Consider the following 16,383-nt stretch of genomic DNA (forward strand, 5'->3'; position numbering starts at 1 on the left):
GACGTGAGACGGGCCATGTCACTTGTTATTAATAAAGAAGTTTTGTGAAATTCTGCAAGGCATGCCACTTTGTACCAGCGTGGTTCGGGAAGGATGTAACAATGAAACACAGGGATGCGCTAGGCAAAGGTTTATTGCAGTCAATATGTCTGTCAGTTATTATTTCTTTACATTGTTTCATCGCATGAAGGCCCGGTGTCGGGGACCTCGCTGCATGCGCGCGCCGCCCCATCCCATGCCTGCTGCAACACAAAGCACACACACACATAATGTATATACTCATGTATAACAATAAAACATTTTTGCTTTGGCCTACAAAAGCAAACAAATTTTATTTATCTATAAATATGAGTTTTGTACATCCAGTGAAGCTAAGAGAGACTAATTAGATAAAACTTAGTATCAAATTGTGTTTCCTTAATAACATACTAATGATACGGTCCTATATATTAAATAATTTCAGGTTAAGAAAAAAAAATAAGACAGCTAAGTAATTATATTACAAAACAATTTTTTGAATAGAAATAATAACATAAATATAAAGCTACAAGAGTTCAAAATGAGCAGCGGTAGCTCACTGGTAGAGGTCTGACACATGCAATCATAGGTCGCAGGTTCGATTCTCTGAAGACAATCTCATACTTTCACACTGCGCATTAATTATATATGACTGTTGCTGCTCACAAACAAGTTCTCAGAGAACAGGCAGCAGCCTTACACTGCGATTGCCTGACAAACATGGTGACTATGGCATATCTCTCCATGGATATCTTTGGAGGAGGTTTATACCTTGTAGTAGGCTTCTATGGGCTGATTGCACAATAGAATTATACAGGTTTTTATATTATTGTCACTTTCACAAACGTATAGTTAACAAGATAAGCAACATGCCAGTGTTTCTAAAATGAAAGATGTCATCACTAACCCATCATGTACTGCGAGGCGGGCGCGAAGTGGCCGAAGTGTTGCGCTCCCAGCTCCCAGGCGCCGCGACCACGCCTCCTCGGACACAAGCGACAGAGTTATAGTATTACCGATACCGCTGTACCGCGCCTTGGGTACGCGGCAAAATGGAGACGAGAGTGGTGGGTATCCATCAGGGCGCATATTCTGTTGGACCCCACCACGCCGTCCTGTCGTAAGGTATGATAAACGACCACTGCAAGTCATTGTCATCCCCTAAAGATCGCCATACCGCGAACCCAAGTATGTCATTGGTGGGATCTCTTCTACCGGGAGGGCTACGTATGCCTCCTTCACCGGCTTGTGGTTGCCACACTAAAGCATTTCGGCCTATGACCTGGGTTTTTTTTACAAATCTTATTTCTGATTTGATATTTCAGCGAAACTATTAAGTACTAAGTACACTTATATCGGTGAAATTTAGAATTACAAGACAAAAAAAGTTTGTAAAAATCATAAGTAAATTTGTGTATTGATAAATTAAAATTTGTTCAATGTTGAATCTGGTAAATAATGAAGAACTTTAAAACATTTTCCTTCTGTGTTTGCAAAGTCAAAACCATAAAGCTTGTTCCTACCCCTAGACATATCCATAATCAGTCATTCTATTCCAAATCAGGATTAAATTGGTGCACTGGCAGGATTAGAAAATATTAATAACAACATATTTTTTAAAAACACATCCCAATCTTATTTCAAGAACCTTCGAGATGTTTAAGTGTAGTGCATTGTAGGGCACTGTATAAAACAGTACAGTATACATGACCATACAATACATAGCAATTACATAAGATTTCATAGAATAATACATCACAGTAACATCTAATTCCATCAAAAACATACAGTTTTGTACAAAGTATCGTACAAACATTGCTATAATTTATACATTGCAGTTTGGTATAGTGCAGTAAAATACAACACAGTATGGTATAGTGCAGTAAAATACAACACAATACAAGACATTGCAGTAACGTACAGTGCAGTACAATACATTGCAGTATGATGCGGTGCAGTAAATTAAGGACAATGTGAGACATTGCAGTATGCTGTAGTAGTATAAATGACTGTATATATGTATATATATATATATATATATATATATATATGTATATATATATGGTACAAGTGTTAGGTTCTCACAGGTGGCGGTAGTGCGGCGGTGCTGCGCTGGCGAAGCGACCGCGGTCTGCCCCCGTCGCGCGCCGACCGCCCCTGCGACACAGAGTACAAAGAACATGTTAAATGACTTGGATTTTAATACAATAGCAAAGAAATAGAAGAAGAGGCTTCCGTGCCACTGGAACGAGAAGAAACGGTTAGACGATCATATCTTCTTCCCTCTAGTGACATTTCAGGTGCTTGGCATGGTCTCAACAAGGCCCTTCGCACTGTCCCCCTCCTATCTCTTTCAGGCACTTTGCAAACAAAAATCCAGTTACGAAAAGGGCTTACTATTCAATAAACCAATATGGAAAAGCCAAGAATCCTTAGTAATGATGTAGCTTGATTATTTTCTTGTTATTTGGGCTACATTTGTCAAAAAAAAAATGTGTGAAAAAATCAGTATTATTAAACTTTTCTTAAAGATGTATTGTCGTGGCGTTTCATCCTGCTTCTACTTCACAACTGTAACACCTTGCGAAGCAGAGTAGAGTCGAAAATGAAAAAGCAGTTTTCTTAACAGTTCCAATGTTGAATAAATGAATTTTACTTTTTTATTAAAAAACCAACAATACCTGAGGGTAAGTGCATAGGGCTGGTGCAGGGCGGTGAAGTCGTCTACATGCAGCGAGGGCGGGCGAGAGGTGTTGGGCGGACGGGAGCGGAAGGCGTCCGCTCCGCCCTCCGCACGCACTCGGCTCAGCGCAACTGAAACCAGAGAACAAGCGATGATTTACGTCACAAAGAACGAATTTCACAAACGAGGCAGTCGGGGCTGACGGCGCCACATCCAGAAATTGCAGGTGTGGTTACGCGGGCTCTATTTTGCGTTCTTCGCTTATGCTGGCAGGCTGAGAGATAAAATAAATATCGGATTACATCAGTGGCTGCTTCTTCAGGTGTTTCTTCATCTCATTTCCCCATCTAGTGAACATCCAGTGTCGAACCGTTTAGAAATTACCTGCCTACAGTATTTTAAGATGGGTTCGAGGAAGGCCAGAAGTTCTTTTGTGGGACAACGTAGCGATAGTCGGCAAGTTACCATTGCGTATGTCATAAAGTAGATTTCTTGGCGTGAATAATGAGGGTGTACGCGGTTACAATCTAGTTAGTGTGAGTGTAGTAATGTAATACAGGCGTCCCTCGTATAACACGGTTAATTCGTACCGTGCTATATCGAAACCGTGTTATTCGAAACAAGGTATAACGTGTAGTATCGAGACCTTGTCTTGTGTTATATCGAAACCGTGTTATACGAAACCTTGAAATAATATAGATAAAGGCAATGTGTACCGTGTTATATCGAAACCAAATCTTAAGGTGTAAAATTTTATGATAGCTGAAATTTCGTTCCAAATACTACATAAATGAAAAAGGAAGTTACCTTCAAGTTTTTATTAAGAAAAATAAATGAAATTCAATTTTATGATGAAATACAAAAATTAAAAAATACAACAAAAATATATTCAAAGACTAATAATTATAATTACATATTATTCATATTTTTCAAAATCGTGTTATGTATTTCAAAACCGTGTTTTACCGTGTAATATCGAAACCGTGTTATATTAATCTCAATTCTTGTACCGTGTAATATCGAAACCGTGTTTTACAAGTACCGTTTTATACGAGGGACGTCTGTAATCAGTATATATATCGTGGGTATTTGTTATTTCGGTGCTGTAAATAAATACATCTTTTAAGGACAAAAGGCATTTTAATTTTAATTTTAAGTTTTATCCTGACCTGTAATAATAGAGCTAGCTTAAGATTGGAAACAAGTAATATGGGGCGCTCACCGGCCGGCCTGTTGTCCGCGGGCAGGGCGTCGGCGCGCGCGTCCAGCACGCCCGCCAGCCGACGCACGCCCGCCGCCAAAGCCTCCGCACCGCCCAGGTGCAGCGCGGCCAGCTCCACCACGTCACAAGACACCTGGACACCACACCAAGTTACACAACCATCAGAACATGCACTTATAGCTCCATAATTAATACATGTAAATGTTTTGAAAAAAAAAATCATACAAAACATATAATGCTACATATAACAATGTATAATAATATACATCCGCTTATATTTTTTCTTGAAAAAATAAAAAAGCTTTCATAGGTCTTCACACGTATAAATAATAAAATTCTACGAGATTCTTGCACTGTATTATTAAAAAAATTATTATAGTATTGAAGAGTTTTTTTTATTGAATTCTACTACCTCCTACATTTCATTTTCAAATACCGCGTACAGATTCTTAAACCTTTTTTAAGATAGCGAGTCTAGTGGGCTTCCGAGAGAGCTTCGACTTTGGTCGATATATACTATTATTTCATGGGATAGGGAGGCCATCAAGCTCTTAGATCTTTTTGAAGGCTTTGACAAGCGACGCGCGAGAGGGGCCAATCTAGACTTGTTTTAATTTTTACAATCATTAGAAAATCACCTACGCTGTCCGAATAATTGCTCATATGAAGTGACAATGAGAGAAGCACTTCGCTCTAACAACCGACGTCTTGACTCCTCCATGAAGTGGAAGGCCAACATAGTAAAGGTCCCGAAGAGTAGCTGGTTGTGGGCAGTGCAAGACCAGTCACCGCGGCGACATGATAATGGTACTGTACTGTTCCGATGATGTTTGCGCTGTTAGCCCCAAGGCTTTTACAGCTTCGTCTGGCATGAGTTCACGGAGCGGATGGGTCCATGAACTATACTGATGATGACGATGAAATGTCAGAATTGATGCTTTGGAAATATGGTGCTGAAGAAGAATTTAGCATCTAAATTTTACATAAAGAGGCAATATATTATAGCCCTTCTTGTGAATGTAGCCCATGTAACTAACTTTAAGTTTCCTTAAGGAATAAAATAAAAATGTATAAGTCGTGTGTGCAAGTACTAGTTCGTTTTCATTGACGTCGTCATCTGGTGCGGCCGAGGGCACGTTCAGCCAGTAGCTGGTGGTCAGGCGCTCGTCAGCCGCGTCTCCGAGGCAGTGCACGGCGCGCGCCGCGAACTGCACCACCAGGCTGTCCGGCGCCGGGAGCACGGCTTCGGCTACCTCTGGACCTGGCTCCTCAACCTTCAACTTCTGGAGCTGTGCGGCGAGGAAACTCGCGTTTGCGATGGCGTCTTCATCGGAATTTCGATCCTGGAATCGATTTTTAACATTTATGAGAGATTGCAGCACTCAACGCCACAAGAGACCAGGCGCTGCAGCCGAAGTGCCATGCTGAATAGTTCCGCTTGCACAAACACACCACGCATACACGTAATTGTATTATGTGCAATAAATATATTATTATTAGAAGTTCTTGAAAACTTTTTTTTTGTTTTAAGTTCAGAAACAAAAAATATTTGAAGTAAATTTAATAGTAGTTGCAGGGTAGTAAATACATGTATACATATACTGTTTCATCATATTTTCCCTAAAATACTTCTAGATGGCGCTAGTGAATAAGTCTCATAGACATGGTACTACTTTACCGACGTTTTGTTCTCTTTAAAATCACTCTGTATGCGTGAAATACGTGATATAAAAAATAAATAATTTTGTATGACAAATATTGTGTTTCTATCTTCCTGGACCTTGAAGAGCAGCTTACAATCGTCTGTAGAGTGGTGGGAAATGAATGAAGAGGTAAGAACCACCGCGATGGAGCAGAGAAACCGATACTTCCCTTGTCTCGCTTGCACAGACCTAAGGTGCGGTACAGCGATTTTTGAAGCACTACAGTTCAAAGTCCTCCTGGTATACTAATTTCTAAATTATACGCACGAGTATGAAGTGATGGTTGGTCTCTGAAAATTTTAAATTTAGGATAACTTATGTGATAATAGAATGTATACAGACCCTTAGCAATTGTTCCAAAGTGAAAGCTGGATGGTTCTGGTCAGACTCCGTGTACCCCACCATGTCCGCCACCTCGCTCACCGCCAGCAGGCTTTTCCTGCCAACAGGACCTTCGCCTTCTTCTACTCTCAAAATCCTTATCAAATCAATGTACAGGTGTAAACACTCTGCCCTGTCTTCTCCCTGGACTTCCATGGCCCATCTGAAGTACTTTCCGAGGGCCTCCCGCTTTCTAGTCACAAACCTCCTGAACTGCTGGAAGCCGTACTCGTGCTCCGTCATCACGAAGTAAGCGCGCAAGATCGAGGACGCTACGCCGCAAGTTTTGGTCGTCGACTCTAGACAAGCTGCCGTGGCATCGAGAAAGGCGTTCAATGCATCCTTGTTTGGCAGGGAATTGGCTAAAAGAACGTCGACAGCCGCAGTGGTCGGAGTGAGGGTGACTTCCGCGTCGCAGAAGGCGGCTAGCGCATGCGCGGCGAACTCCTGTGCAGTGGCCTGTTCGCTGGAGGGGTTCGCCAAGGCAAGCACAGAGCATAGTGCCGTCTGCACGTCGGCCGCTTTGGGCCCGCCACTGTTCATCGTGTGCAGCACCGCGCACTTTACCGGCGCGTGGGACACCAGGCACGCGAGGAAGCCAAGGATTCTCGCGGAACTGGGTGTCGAGGGCTCCCCTGGTTTCAACTCTCTGATGACGGCGCCAACCGCGGCGCGAGCGACCGTGGCAGCAGTGTTGGGCGCCAGATCGGCAATTTGAACGCAGACCCGCCTCAGCATGTGCACAACCGGTCGGTATGTTGACATGCATATAATTTGTATCATGTCGGTCAGATCAGTCGTGAGTGCGTGCAGGTGCGCCGACCACAACCGCCGCTCATTCGACGCGTCCTCCAACTCGCGTTCCGTGGGCGTGGTTTTGGTCTGCATCGGCAGCGGTAGGGGGAGCAGCTCCGAGAACACCAGCAGGCCTGGGACAAAAGTGTACGGTGCGGTCATAGTGTACTGTATGACTTCGGAACATAGCGATGTCCACGGCCCGCGCCGTATCGAGTCTCCGTCGTTAGCGTCGTCGGCTATGGGTTGGGCGTAAGCAAGTAGTGCTTTCACAGCAGCCTCGGCTGCCTTCGACGCAGTTCTAAATCCGATGGAGCCGGCCGGGTAAGCCTTGGCCAATCCGTAAGTCTTCAACAAGATGGGCGCGGCTGTCAAGTCTCGGAAGCGTGGTCCACGGCACCGTACCACCCGCGCCAACATTTCGTCCAACAGTCGCAGACATGGCAGCAGAATTTGGGCCAGTTGTAAGCCTTTCACCGAAACGAAGAACGACGTGTGCATACTGGGCTGCTCGAAGTGCGTGGCCAGACGGTCGAGGATGCTCACCAAGTGCGCGACGCCGTCCAGCGAGAACAGTTGCAGGACGTTGTACTTGTACTTGAGCTCCACGTACTCCTCCGTCACCGATTCCGAAACGATCGAGACGCTCTTCTCGTAATCCGAAATGCAAAAGTGACGCAAAATCCTCAGGCAAGTGGTCAGCTCGCCGGGCAAGTCGGGCGAGTGCTCTGAGCTCGCTTTCAGAACTTCAACACACTCCGCCATGTCGTCTCCGGTAAATAGATTCATTTTCTCCGCCGGTTTCAGGTACGGGATGACTTCCTGCAAAACACTCGACACGCTGGGCTCAAACTTCTCATGCTCTTTGGACACGTTCATCAATCTCTGTCCGTATCTCTTTAGGAACGGTACGTTTGCGGAGAACCTGACCGCCGAAACGATGAGTTCTATAGCGTAGCCTTTGGCTGGCGACTTTTGCCTCGTCGGCGATTCGACTTTGATTTTATTCTTCAAGTCGTTTTCAAAAACCTCCATAAGGCATTCGGCGTTGTCGCCCATAACGATAACATCAGGCACCGCTGTCTTTCCGATGTTACCGAAGCTAAGGCAGTACAGCGACTGCAATCGGTCTATCAGTTCGTTCTCGTCGTCGTCGCCCGCTTGCAGATCACATATAGACTTCAAATAATACAGCGCCTTCAATCTATAAGCCAGCTCTAGTCCGAGGATCTGCAGGTCATCAAAGGAACTTAAATCGTGAGGGAATATATTGTCTTCGGAGTTTTGCTGACCGTAAGGATGCGTCAGTGTTTTGAACAGTATCTCACTCATTTCCATATTCTTGTACAGATAATTGAGACCGTTTTGCGAGTGAACCAACTCACTTATCAGGTCATGTATGGGGCTGGTGATCACCAAGTTATTGCACGTGCTCGGACACGTGAGCAAATATAAACACACTTCGAGAGTTTGATGAATATTGAAAAATTCCAAAAGAATCTCATTCGAGCATTCCTTGTTGATCTCGAATTGAGCGGACACAGGCAGGAAACGTTTCGGCTGCGAGACGTGGAAGCATTGCGTGCGGTACATGTGCAGGACCTCCTCCAGTGTGTTTATTATGAACTCTATGTCAGCTTCGGAGAGCTCGGGTTCCGGCTCGTTCAAGTCACTCTCAGCTACGCTCTTATTGAAATTGAACACCAGGTCCCGCAGTTTACCGAGCACCTCATACATATTAAGTTTCTTTATCAACGAGCTCAATGAGAACTTGATTCGCGCGAGAGGGTCGGTCTGCATCAATGCGATCAGGGCTTGGTACCCGTTCATAGGTCCCCTGGCGCCCTCGCTTTCGTTTTTATCTAGTTTGGGGAACATCGTTTCTTTCATAAAAGTTTCTATTGATTTCCTGGAAGACAGGCATGCATTTAGAGATTTTAAAATCATGAGTCGGATACTCAGTGCCATGTATTCTTTGGCATACATTTCCATCAGCAGCATGGGGACGTTGACGTCGTTTTCCAGCAATGCATCCATCACTTGGCCGTTGTGGCAATGGGCCAACAGCACTTCTGCGAGGCGTATGCCGCACTTCATGTGCCGTATCTTGTACGTGGGCTGCTGTTGAGTCAAAGCCAAGTCAAAGTTTAAGCCTATCTTGATAAATATTATTAGCAAGTTATATATGTCCGAGAACTCGTCGTGCGAATTCGTCTTGTCCCTGGTGCAGAAAATTCGCAAAATGATATCAGAATTCTTGCAAATGTTCGTCAGCGACACAAACAGCTGCTCGCACTGGTGTACCCAATCTTCTCTGGACGTATTGTCGATGTCCGTAAACGTATTCGTCTGAAATTTCGGTTCGCGTTTATTAGCCGACCTGGTGATTTCACAGACTTTAAAAAGATCGGCGCTGGAATCGCACAGCTCTTGAAAGCTGGCATTCAAAACGTCTTTCGCTCCCTCCACTTTGCCAGATGACAGCAGGTGTACTTTGTTCGCGTACTCGTATTTGTTCCACTCGGTTTTGAACGGGTTGTAGTACTTGATGATGTCGTCTACGCCGCAGTACTCGTTGACGTCATACTCGACTTCCATGTACGGCGGTCCTTCAAGATCATCACATATGTCTTCATCGGAGAGGATGGGCTCGAATTGTTCCGCGTCCATTGATCTATCCTCTTCTTGGCTACGATTAGGTGAATCTACTGCCTTGGACGGAGCTGCACTGTCTACGATTTGCACGGTCACCAGGCTTGAGTGCTGCGGCTCTGTGTAAGTGTTTTCCACCTCTTGCGAAGGACTTCTTATAGAACTCTTGTGCCGGTAGCTTTGGTGATAGAAGTCTATACGTGGAATTTGTTTATTGCTCCTATCGTAATCAATACCTTCTTCGGACCTGATCGAATTGATTGGACTAGTAGCATCGCCCTCTCTAGGCGTCAGCGGGCGCCTACCTCCTTCTCCAGGAGGAGTTCTGGGTCTCTTTCTCGAGTCATCCCGGCTAGGGGACCTACTGCCGTAGCTAGACCCCCGTATACGACTATAAGGCGAATGTCTCTTTCTATCAAACTGTTGCTTCTCGTAAGAGGGCGCGCGTCGTTCATAAGAGGAGCTTCGCTTCTCGTAGGCCGCCCCGGACTTGTCGTAGGCGAGCCTGCGTTCGTAGGAGGGCGCTCGCTTGTCGTAGGGCGAGCGCGGCTCGTAGGAGCCCCCGCGCGATCTGTCGTACGAGATGTCGCGGTGCCGACGATAGTCCTCTTTCTTGTAGGACGCCCTGTCCCAGTCGCGGTCGTTCGACAGTCCTCTCAGCCTGTCCCTGTCGAGGCTGTGCGACCTGGACCGGCTTAACTGCCTGTATTCTCCTTTAACTATGTAATCCCTGTCCCGACTCCTCGACCTGGAATGCAAGCGCTCTAATCTGTCCAGATCACGACTTCTATCTCTATGTCGGGAAGAATCACGACTTCTTCCCCTGTCTAAGGACCGTCTGCGACTTCTACCGTCCCTTCTGTCCCTGTCTCTTTCGTGTTCTAACGTACGAGGGCTGTGTCGCATCCTATCTCCTTCTCTTTCACAACTCAAATCCCTGCGATTCTTCTCCCAGTCATTATCTTCCAAATGGTGGTAAGTCCTTGGATCCTTAGGAGGTTCACTTTCGTAGTATTCATTTCTATACATCTGATTGTCATAGTTTTCAGGGTAAGCAGTGGGGCCATAGGTGTCGGGATTCGCTGTGGCTACATTACCAGTGTAGGAGGGGATAGGATTGGATCCCTCCTGAGTCCAATCCACCGCTTGTGGTACGGTCGGGGCAACTGTGGCGACCTCGCGAGCGATGGCCTGTCGCTGCACACCAGAGGGCGTGTTAGTCCCCATCGGTGTGTCGGGTAGAACTTGAGTTAAGTTTCCATATACCGCCAACGTGATCGTTGTGTACCAGCCTAAAAGCAAACAGTTACATATTTATTCTCCGTTATGAAACACAAGTCCAAAGCAAAATAATGCGATTTCTTTAATACACGTTCATAGATCTCTCACCTCTGAGGACAAGGCCATCAGTTGGTATTTGTGGCTGGTCAATGGATGAACCGCACTCCATATGGATTTGTCCATTTTGACAATAATCTAAACTACCAAGAGCTTCGAAGGTGGAAGCACCAGGTTTACTCAAATCATTGACAAAGAAATCGATGTGGAACTTTGTGGGGTTTGTCGCGCCGAGGCGCACGCCGCCCGGGAAGTCACCCTGTACCCTCGCCCCCAAGGGTATTATCCGGATCTCCCTTACGAACACTGATTTTGGAAATTGTACTAAATCCAAATTCAGCTCCTGTAATACAAAAATTGTGTTTTAAATCGATGGCATTTTCAGATGGATTTCGTAATAATCACACATGCTATGTTACTTATATGAATAAATACAACAATACAGTACATGAGGTGTTTATCTTTTAAACATGACCAGCTGCACCAGATATTGGCTCACTCAATAACAATAATTAATCAGCCTGCTTTGAGTATTGAAGTTTTTTGGTTATAGCCTGAAAGACTTATGTCAATCAAATTCCAAAAACTCAAGGGCAAATCAGAGTAGTTATAGTCAAATCTGCTTGTCAACTTCATCCTGTACTCTATTATTACAGAGAAGGGAACAGGTGGTCTAGTATATTAAAGACGAAACTGAACCCATGTCCATAGGATCACAACTGTAGCAACACCAACTAACAATGTTCACTCGGTATCAACCTTGGTAACATACCATAGGAAGGAGATAAAGGAAGGTGCCCAAAAAAGGGTTCAGTGATGATCAGCTCTGCCTTCAACTATCTAAGTTCTTTCCTAAACAACCCTCAGCAGTGAGGAAAATGTGAGAAGTAAGAATCAATTTTAATGATAATAGTATTAAAAAATATTTTTTTTCCTTATATCCAGAGTGTGCTTCTTTAGCAGTATTGGTAGGATCATTTCTAATTTAGTTAGGTAGGGAGGCGAGTCTAGTTGGAGAAGGTGAATCCTAAGGGTAGAAGGCCTCTATAAATCTACTATCTGGAATGAAAGCCTTGAGCCCTAGGTTCAGCTCCTCTATCTACAATCCAATGGACTCCGCACCTGCATGCATAATTTATGAAATGCTACAAATTACAGCTTTTTACCATTATTAAACAAATACTTGTTATATTTCACACCCTATCCAAAAATAAATGGTTTCAGAAATAATAAAAGTAGTTTTCTTAAGAGTCCCTTCTGACTTTTTACAGAAGTTATTGGCCTGATGCATACCAACAGACAAAAGAAATTACTGTAACATATTTCAGAGTGACCATTTTACATAGGATGATTGTAAATGGGTGTGAAAGCTTTAAAATGTTTTGGTGACAAATAAGCAATATATTCAATGATTTAAAACTTTTATTTATATGTATATTTACCAAACAACTTCATAAGTCTCTTTAATATCGAGAGGTTTATGTTGATGTAAGTGCATTATACATAACTTTAAAATATGAAATACTATCTGCTGTAGGGCTACTATCTATTCTGGGTATATTTATATTTGCTAGTTTTGGTATTATGAATAATGCTGAATTATTTTTAAAATTGTATCTTCATAATTCACCACCAATGCAAGTAATGCATTTTATTAAAATATAGAATTAAATTATGTAACTTGAAATTTCAATGCTTGTTTAATAACATAACTCTTTGTGGTCCAATTTCCAGTTAAACTCTGCAGCATTTTGTATTCTGCCATCTCAAGTTTCACTGTCTCAGTATTAAAATAAACAAGGTCATACACATTCCCACAGTAAATGCTAACAAGCGGGTAAGCCACTAGTGTAATTTGTGTGGATTATGCCGAGATGAAACGGTGATGAGCTTTTAGTTCGCAAAGGGTTAATGTTTTTGGTCAAACACAACAGTTCCATACAAATATTTCAGATATATGTAAATATATCAATCTCTAAACAAGCTATAAAGAGAAAGCAATGCCAGGGATCTATTTGAGATCAAATTACATTAATCAAATGGGGTACACATAGATACCCAATAGTAACAGATATACCCCAGCAGATTAGAGTTGAAGTAGAAATGGGTAGTGTGCGGAACAGATGGCTGCTGTGGCTTTAAGGTTCTGTACGAGAGACCACGGATTCACAAGCACAGCTTTAGACTTCCACCCACAAAATGAACAGGTGTCCTTATTAGTCTTCAGATGACATTAGAAGATGGCTTAGTAGCCAATGGCTGTAAGGATGTTGATGATAATAGATATATAACATTTGGAATCAAACATATTTGACTAGTTAACTATTAAAATTACTTAGAGACATACTTTTGTTGAAATATATGTAGTGAAAAGCAAAAAAAACGTCAAAGTCAAGTCAAACCTTGTGCTGTGCGACTTGCCTGTTACAATGAACCTGTTAATGAGTAGATAAAAAAATGTCAACAATTGTGAATCAAACAACCTAAATCATTGTGCTAAGTTACTGTAATGAAAAACAGTTAAAGGAATCATCATCTCAGCCATAAATTTCCTTTGTTGGATATGACTGCATGTCAATAGGACCTTTACCGACTGATCTGCATCTTTTTCTTTGGTTTCGGGGGGGAGGGACATCTGGATAGACAAAATGCCCTGCCTGCCATGGGGGGAGGACGGGATATGTGGGATTCCTACCAACTAAAACGCCCCCGGTGATTGCCCTCTGTGCTATACAGGGGACGGCAGTATCTCCCGGTTAGGGATTGCCACCTGATTTTCCCTAGCGCTGTGCTATTTTAGATAACCCATCCCGGAGTATGCGTGTATGACCCACGCTACCCTTGAAACCCTCTTGGTGCTCTCACAATAGTTTGAGACCACATCAAACCATCATCTGCCTCAGAAATTGGTCTGCATCTTCCTTAACCTTTAACTATGGACGTCATTTTTTTGTCACACTACCATGGACGCGCGGTCTCTCAGACCGCTATGTTCTGAAATCCAAACTTACGTAAATATTAATTTTATTTGTACACTATTGTACTTATTGTATTTTAGGTATATTGTAATTATATAATTTCGAGGCCTTTAATCAATCTTTCTTTATTTGTAAATAAAATAAAGCATACTAACAAAAAAGGCACATTTTGGCATACATTTACTAGAGATCAATTTTAGGACGAAAAACTCAAATGAATTCAACTTCTTAGAAAAAATAACAATGAAAACTATAAATCTGCAGTTTAACCTAATATAAAAACGAATTAAAGTCTTCTCAAATTAAAATACAAAATTTTTGACATTGGTCCAATTGCTTAAAATTATTGGCAGTCCTTGCACCCTTGGGTTTGGACCACTGTAAACATATGATCTGCCTACAACTTACACAAGTGTAATTGGACTTTCTCTTTAGTTTTGGCGGACAAAGACGACATGTTTTTCGCTTTAATGAATATCTCTCCTGGCTTGGGGGTTCATCTAGGAGCATATCTGCCCCTAATAAAACTAGCCTCACTGTCATTTTCAATTCGTTTGAAATATTTGGTTTTATTGCTCCTCTTTACATATGCGGAACAACTAAAGATCGTGCTATTTTTTTTTTAGGAATACTCCACTTTCTATTTTTTTGCTCTGGTGCTCATTGTGTAGTACATAAGCATTTAAACCACACAAGTCAAGAATGCGATATAAAATGAGCATAGGCCATCTTCTCGTTCAATATTCATTGACATTTTGAAGGAAAATAACATAAAACAATTAAATTAAAAAAAGTCACCGTTTATATTGTTTACACAGGAAACGTGGACGTGCGGTCCGACAGACTGCGGTCAAAGTATAAAGTAAAATAACTCAGCTAATCTGGGGCCGCCGACACAACTTCTCATCTCAACATACGTTTCGGCGCTAAAACTAAAGCTACTGAGAGCATTAAACGCGGGGAGCAAAGGGAAAGGGGTAAACACAAAAATTACAAACTGCAAGCGGTCTGTGAGACCGCGCGTCCACAGTTAAAGGTTAATAATATTCCAAATGTTAAAGGAAAGTGTTTAAATATAACAAAATATTATTGAATTATAACAATAACATAACTAACAACATAGTTAATTAACAGCTCTGGCTAAGTCCCTAATTTTATAACAGAAAAATACCTACAATCTTTTATTCTAGTCCAATATTAAATTTACAAATTCATTGACCTATTACTTTTACTAACATTATCATCATATCAGCTTATAAACACCCACAGCAAGGCATAGGCGCCGCCAAAAGATCACCTCGATGACTGGTCTTGTACTGCCCGCTAGCTTAATAACGTCGTTGATCAACCAACGCATCCTTACTGACAGTAATATGGAAGAGATTCATTTGGATAGTCCAATGTAAACTATCATCGTTGAATCGGTAACATAAAATGGTTGAAATACTCTTTATGTTTATATTTTAAACAACTGGAATAGTTACAAGAGTCTACGTCCGCAATATTTTCGGTCCACAATGTACCTTGAACATAACTCTATTATTTTCTAATTTATTTTTTCAATGTTAAAATAGACATTTTCAAATTTTAAAGGATCTTATCATCAATAAACTGCTTGTAAATAAAAATTTAGTAATCTGTCTTACCTCGCTCGTGTCGTGTGAAAAAGTATCGAAGAACAGCAAGTCCGGTTGATCCCCGGACGACATTTTGTACTTATTCAGCAAAAATGTGTCGCATGACATATACAACCCGTGAACTAAAGTATAAATTTATATACGCAAGCTGATATAGCTGAAACAGCATAAATTATGTTTACAAAACTAAATCCGAACTACTTAAGCCCGAAATGACAATGAACTTTTATTGTTGCCATCATTAAAAGTAATTGTCTACCTAAAATTAATAGCGGAAAAAATATGAAAATAAAACATCTAATATTAACAGATTTAGAAAAAAGTATCATGTAAAAGTTCATGAAATTTATATGTCGTTATTCTCTCTCAGAAACTACAATTTTTTTAAGATTAATTTATAAATTAAAAAATTATAATTTGTTCCTCACGCCCAAAAAAAAAATATAATCGTTTGTCTTAGCTTATTGTCAAAATTTATTTTCATTCCAAACTCTCTATAAAACTAATCTTTTTACAAAAAGAGAAAGTGTAATTATGGTGATTAATAAAGGTGGTCAAAAATGTAAATAACGTTGGAGTGGACAGCTGTATAGCCTGTAAGTATTTTCATGATTCGTAAGCGTGCTCAAAGTTACAAGAATTCGCTTGTATTCGCGACAGAGTTGTTTCTAAATAATGTATAATTTAACAATTTCAGTACTAATAACGAACTAAGGATGTCTTTACAAGGCAGCAAGATGTAAGGTTACAGCTATCCTTTGTATTGTACGAACGCAAACTCTTTCTCTTATATCAAATGTTACTGTTTAATCAACTACTTAGTGTGGTTTGGGCTGATTTATATTAATTGGTGATTGAAATACAATTGTAAATTTTTATCATTTATTTAGGAAACTCGGAAACAGACAGTGAATCAGATTATGACGTATTTTCGGATCATGTCAAAGTTATTATAAAGAAAATTAAAAATGTTACT

At 41.6% G+C, this 16,383-nt stretch overlaps 1 protein-coding gene across 1 annotated transcript; it reads right to left on the reverse strand.

Moving 5' to 3' along the window:
- Nucleotides 1-142: 142 nt before the first annotated feature.
- Nucleotides 143-15,608, reverse strand: vir (VIR_N domain-containing protein). Its single transcript, XM_068762159.1, has 9 exons — nucleotides 15,417-15,608; nucleotides 10,844-11,135; nucleotides 5,969-10,746; nucleotides 5,015-5,266; nucleotides 3,924-4,056; nucleotides 2,700-2,832; nucleotides 2,104-2,175; nucleotides 926-999; nucleotides 143-242 (listed from the first exon to the last, which is right to left on the reverse strand). The coding sequence occupies exons 1-9, from the start codon at nucleotides 15,513-15,515 to the stop codon at nucleotides 178-180; spliced, it is 5,898 nt and encodes a 1,965-aa protein (XP_068618260.1). The 5' UTR covers nucleotides 15,516-15,608; the 3' UTR covers nucleotides 143-177.
- Nucleotides 15,609-16,383: the final 775 nt, after the last annotated feature.

This window comes from Battus philenor, unplaced genomic scaffold (genome assembly GCF_028537555.1).
Source record: "Battus philenor isolate CCGP_79_NKW_IND1 unplaced genomic scaffold, ilBatPhil1.0.hap1 SCAF_16, whole genome shotgun sequence".
NCBI lineage: Eukaryota > Metazoa > Arthropoda > Insecta > Lepidoptera > Papilionidae > Battus > Battus philenor.